General features: G+C 38.3%; 1 protein-coding gene across 1 annotated transcript; it reads right to left on the bottom strand.

Annotated features, from left to right (window-relative positions):
* Nucleotides 4,272–5,226, bottom strand: LOC109234937. The gene is made up of 3 exons (XM_019400977.1): nucleotides 5,070–5,226; nucleotides 4,643–4,985; nucleotides 4,272–4,527 (listed from the first exon to the last, which is right to left on the bottom strand). Exons 1-3 carry the CDS (start codon nucleotides 5,224–5,226, stop codon nucleotides 4,272–4,274), a joined length of 756 nt encoding a protein of 251 aa, XP_019256522.1.

The raw sequence follows: 5,426 nt of genomic DNA, 5'->3' as shown, positions 1-5,426 counted from the left end.
TGAACCTGAGTCTATGATACACTCAAATTACACTTAAATAAATAGTGTAAGGCGGTCGGTCAAATATAATAACCCAACAAGGTTGGGGTCGAATCGGGAATAGGTGTGAAAAGGTTACTTGAATAGTGTGAAACTTGACTTAAGTCGTAATTCTGCTCCTTTAGCTTAAAAAGAGAATGNTTAAGGAAACCAAGGTTGTGTCCCCATCAATGAAATGTAATGCTATCGGTGTTAATATGATATATTTCTAATGGAAGGTCCTTTGATATGCAAATGGTTTCTAAATGACAACCCAATATTTCCCAATAGTTGGGTAGTATTTTCTCTTTATGATTTTTTCAAATATAAAAGAGTTACAATTAAGAATAACCAATTTATGCCAAGTAGAACTCGCTTATTCCTAAGCGATTCTATTAAACAAGGTTTAAAGCCTTAAGTTCTTGAAATTCACTTCTACCAAACCCTAACCCACTTTTCAAAGTAAAGATAGAGTAAAATGGAATGAGTCAATATTTGCAACCAACAACAATAAATAAAGCATAAAAATGAATAAATATCAACCAACCATTATATATATTCAATGTTAAACACCCATTAACATTACACCATTTAGGATCCACAACCTTAGTATTTAAAACTAACTACTCATACTAGAATCCAAAAATAAAGCAATAAATAAAGTCATAAAACTTACAAAGGTACAAGATTCTCTCTTCAAAAGCTTCCAAAATAATGGTGTATTCAATGCCTTCAATGTAGTCTCTTTTGTCAAACCCAATGTCCCACAAAAACCCTAGTAAATCTATTTATAGTGGACCAAAAGTCGGGGTCAAAGTTGGACAAAAATGCCCCTGCAGAACCCATCTGCGACCGCAGAATGGTCGTAGATCAAGTATGCGGTCCGCATATTTGCAAGGGTTGTCGCATAATCACACACCCAGTTGCCTAGCTCTCCATCACATTTCCATTCTGCGGTCCGCATAGTGATTATGCGACCGTAGACTTCTTCGCAAAGTGTTCAAGCAAAGTTTTCTTGTTGCAATTGTGCGGTCATTATGCGGTCCGCAGAAGCGTTATGCGGTCGCATAATGGACCACATATTCTTCTCTTCAATTGCTGAAAAACCTGCTTCACTCTGCGGTAGGTTTGCGGTCCGCATATAACTTCCGCGGTCGCAGACGTGCCGCATTTCTGCCCTTCTATGGGTTTTTGTCTTCTTTTCCATGTTTTTGGATCTTCAAGTCTCGTACACTACAAAACACCAAAACTTCATAAGGAATAACTAAAAATGCTTTAAAAGACGAGCTAAAGTCTATGTAATTAGTATCAAAAGTGCCGAAATTCTACGGCACATCAACACCCCCAACTTAGACTCTTGCTTGTCCTCAAGCAACAAAAACAAAATCATCCTACCCTATACTACTCTATTTCCGATATATCACAAAATAGAAGTGACTGCAGATGGTTTTGACTATCAGCTAACAAGCATGTAACATCTTTTATTCACCCTCCGTGGAAAACAACGATCATTTAACAATTCGACTAATCAACTTGTAAACTTCGAGCCTCAAGAAAAATAACAGAATGCTACCCACAGCAAAGTGTGCACTTGTATTCTACTTCAAGAACCTAGCTTCTCCTTAATGTTGCAATTCATGCGTGCTCACAGCAAAGAAAATCCCCAACTCACACATATGTATAGGGGATGCAATCAAACACTCTTGCACTCAGAACAAAAGCTACATGCTACAAGTATCAGTCCATATGCTTGCCCTTATTTTAACTCGCTGCTATCTCAAGAATGATTGGCTGTAGATCACCAAGGACTTTTTACGGGTTGTAGTGTAGGCTTCGGGATGGTTTGGATGAATATTTGGGAATGTAGTGGCTATACCCTCCGTGACAAAATAGCAAGTGAACAGGTCATAATTAACACAGACATTCCAATATTCATTATAGAGGCTAAAGATAAAATAAACAAGCTTGATTAGGGAAACATCCATGCACCCTTGCATTGTTACCCAAGTTAGGTTTGGGTAAATACAGAACTAGTAGCATTAGGAGGAGAGTCAGATGCTAAAAGACTTAGAACAAGGTAGAATTAATAGAATCACGTGCAAAAGCAATCCAGAAAACATATTAAGACAGGAATTTCAGAGGTGAGAACATACGCAAATCAAGAACACATAGGAATGAAACTGCAAGAGTCAAGTAGCTTACCAGTTAGACGAATAACAAACAAGAGCAAAAGATCCACAAGAATCAAGAAAAGTTCGAACACTAGATTCTTTGTGGTCTTCGCTTTCAACCGGCCACCACAAAACAAAAGAGCATGATAATAAAGAAATTCACATAACAAAGCCTCAAGTTCATAGTGAGATTATATCGATTAAGGCCTGTACAAAGGGAATGGGGGGAGAGGTTTATATAGTAGCAAAATCGGATGCACAAACAAGGAAAATAATTGATTAAACACTGGTAAAGAAAGAAATCGAGTAAACACAGACGAAGAAAAGGGAGAAATCTCACATGCAAGTCAGTAAAACAATAGAAAAGGAAAAAGTATCAAACTCCAAACCCTAGTTAGGGTTTTAAACTCGAAATCGAACAACTGGTATGAAGGATCCAGTTCATCTTGCGTAAATGGACGGAATATCACACAAATCTTCAAGATTGAGTCGATTCTCGTCCGATATAGAGGTAGTATAATTAGAAAAATACCTAAGTATTACCATAATCGAGTAACCAGTACCAAAGGAACCTAAATATGGTAAGCAAATAATGGTAAAATCCCATTATCAACGGGATTTGGAGAGGGGATTAAGGGGGAGGCGGCTAGGGTTTTCAGAAGAGGAGAGATGAGAGCATATGAGGGCGGCGGGTTGGAGGTATTGCCTAGGGTTTTGGGGGGTTTGGTTAATTAAAAACGGGGGAAAGGATGTGGGTCGTTGATCTTGAAAGATCAACGGCTAGATTAAAAAACGAACGGGGCGGGTTAAAATGAAATGGGTACCGACCGGGTTGAGTATGGTTTGGGCTAGGGGTTATCGGGCCAGTGTATGGGGTAATTAGGCTGAGGTTTGGGTAATTTTTAGGTCCGAAAAGAAGTTTAGAATTAGGCTATTATTTGAATATCCAATACTTAGCAAAAATAATTTATAAAAATATCTAATAAATAACAAAAATAGTATTTGTGAACTAAAAATGATTAAGAATAATTACTTAACATTATAAAAATATAAAAAAGTCATTTTCTGCATAAATAATGTAATTATACATTAATATGGGCTATTACTGCAAAAATGTGCAATTAGCCCTAAAAATACAGATGTAATTATAAAAAATATAGTAAAATATTTAAAAATATTCGTGTAGGTGTAAATGATAATTCTGGATGGTTAACTCATCATAAAATAATTTGAAGGATAATTACTGAATATTTATATAATAAAATGCAGAAATAAATCGATTTAAAGCCCTTTTAAAATTATGAAAAATGCTTGTATAAGCTTATAAGCTAAATGATGATGCATATGTACCATTTTGAAAGTATATATATACAATTAAAAAATATGAGGAAAAACTTGGGTATCAACACCGGACTCACCCAAGAACTATCGGCAATGGGGTAGACTACCCCGGCATCTAACCATTTGATGATTTCTTTCTTTACCACCTCTTGCATAGAAGGGTTTAACATTCTTTGATGCTCCACGCTTGGTTTGCTCTCCTGCTCCAATTGTATCATGTGCTCGCAAATTCCGACGAGAATCCCTCGGATGACCGCTATTGTCCACCCAACGGCTTGCCTGTGCTCCCTCAGGACATTCAACAAGTGTTCTACATGCTCATCATTCAACAAAGAAGAAACGATTACCGGTAGAGTTTCATTAGAGCCACGAAATTTATACCTTGTGCGGTGGAAGTGGCTTGAGCTCAAGTTGTGGCGGCTCAATAATTGAAGGCTTGGCGGGAGGAGTGACTCTATTCTCTAAGTCAAGAGAAAGTTTCTTTGGTGCATAAGTGTACCCAGGTCCTTCTAATGCATTCACCGATTCCATGTACCCCTCCATATCTTCACCATCAAAATTCACCAAAATAGCCGCCAACGCCTCACCAAGGCATTCTTCTTCTATCTTCATATCGATTGCATCTTCTACCTCATCAACAACATCAATGACTGAGATGCTTTCATATGCATGTGGCAACTTCATACCCTTACTTGCTTGAAAGGTAACCTCTTCGTCATTAACTCGGAACTTGATCTCATTTCATTCCGAATCCATAAGTGCTCTTCCGGTAGCAAGGAATATTCTCTCCAAGATGATAGGGATTTTGTTATTAACAGCATAATCAAGGATCACAAAGTCGGAGGGAAGGAGGAAGTTCCCCACTTTCACAAGAACATCATCAACAATACCCACCGGTCTCTTTATTGAATGATCGGCCATTTGCAACCTCATACTTGTAGGCCTCGGCATACCTAACCCCACTAGCTTGTAAATAGCAAGAGGCATCAAGTTGATGCTAGCCCCATTATCACAAAGAGCTCTTGCAAAATCGTACAACCCAATAGTGCATGGAATGGTAAAAGCTCCCGGGTCTTCTTTCTTTTGAATGGTGGTTGTTGCACTGATCGAACTAAACCCAGTGAGTCACATTCACCACTTCATTCTTGGTGGTTTTCTTCTTGGTGATCAAGTCTTTCAAATACTTAGCAAAACCTGGCATCTGTTGAAATGCTTCCACAAACGGAATATTCACCGATAATTGCTTGAGAATGTCATAGAACTTCTCGAGTTTGCTATCAACAACCTTCCTATCAAGTCTTTGAGGAAAAGGAGGAGGTATAGGAATTGGTGCTAGAGTTTTTGGTGTCAATTTCACCTTTTCCTTAACCTCTTCCCGGTTCACTTCTTGAATTTTCACCTCCTCTAGGACTTTTTCAGCTTCAACAACAATTGGCACCTCAACTTGTGCCTCAACTTCTTGTTCAGAATCTTACACTTCGACCACTTGTTCATTCTCTCCTTGAAGTATTTTCCCACTCCGAGTTGTGATTGCCATACAATGAGAAGTTGGACCGCTCCCACAACCTTTTGGGTTTGCAATTGTGTCACTTGGGAGTGTGCCCTTTTGCTTCGGATTTTGATCTCTTGGGAGATCTCTCATTTGCATCTCCAACTTTTGAATAGATGCGATATGAGAACCCACAAGCTCGGTCATATTCTTCATTGAAGTGTCGGATCTTTCTTGATTTTGCAATACTCGTTCAAGCATGTTTTCCAAATTGAAATCATTGAAGAACTTTCCTTCCAATGCGGAGAGTTGGAATATTGCCCCTTTAATGGAACATAGGGGTTTGAACTCCAATTTGAAAAGTTGTTGTTGTTACTCCAATTCCCTTGATTTGAACTACCTTGGTC

The sequence above is a fragment of the Nicotiana attenuata genome, chromosome 11, assembly GCF_001879085.1.
Source record: "Nicotiana attenuata strain UT chromosome 11, NIATTr2, whole genome shotgun sequence".
Taxonomy (NCBI): Eukaryota; Viridiplantae; Streptophyta; class Magnoliopsida; order Solanales; family Solanaceae; genus Nicotiana; species Nicotiana attenuata.
The sequence above is the reverse complement of the archived record's forward strand: the minus strand, read 5'-3'. Positions and strand labels throughout refer to the sequence as shown.

Coding starts and splice junctions, on each gene's coding strand:
- LOC109234937 (XM_019400977.1), bottom strand. CDS start 5,226: ATGACCGAGCTTGTGGGTTCTCATATCGCATCTATTCAAAAGTTGGAG. Junction 4,986..5,069: donor GAGCGGTCCAACTTCTCATT/GTATGGCAATCA, acceptor CTGAACAAGAAG/TTGAGGCACAAGTTGAGGTG. Junction 4,528..4,642: donor AATGTGACTCACTGGGTTTA/GTTCGATCAGTG, acceptor TAATGGGGCTAG/CATCAACTTGATGCCTCTTG.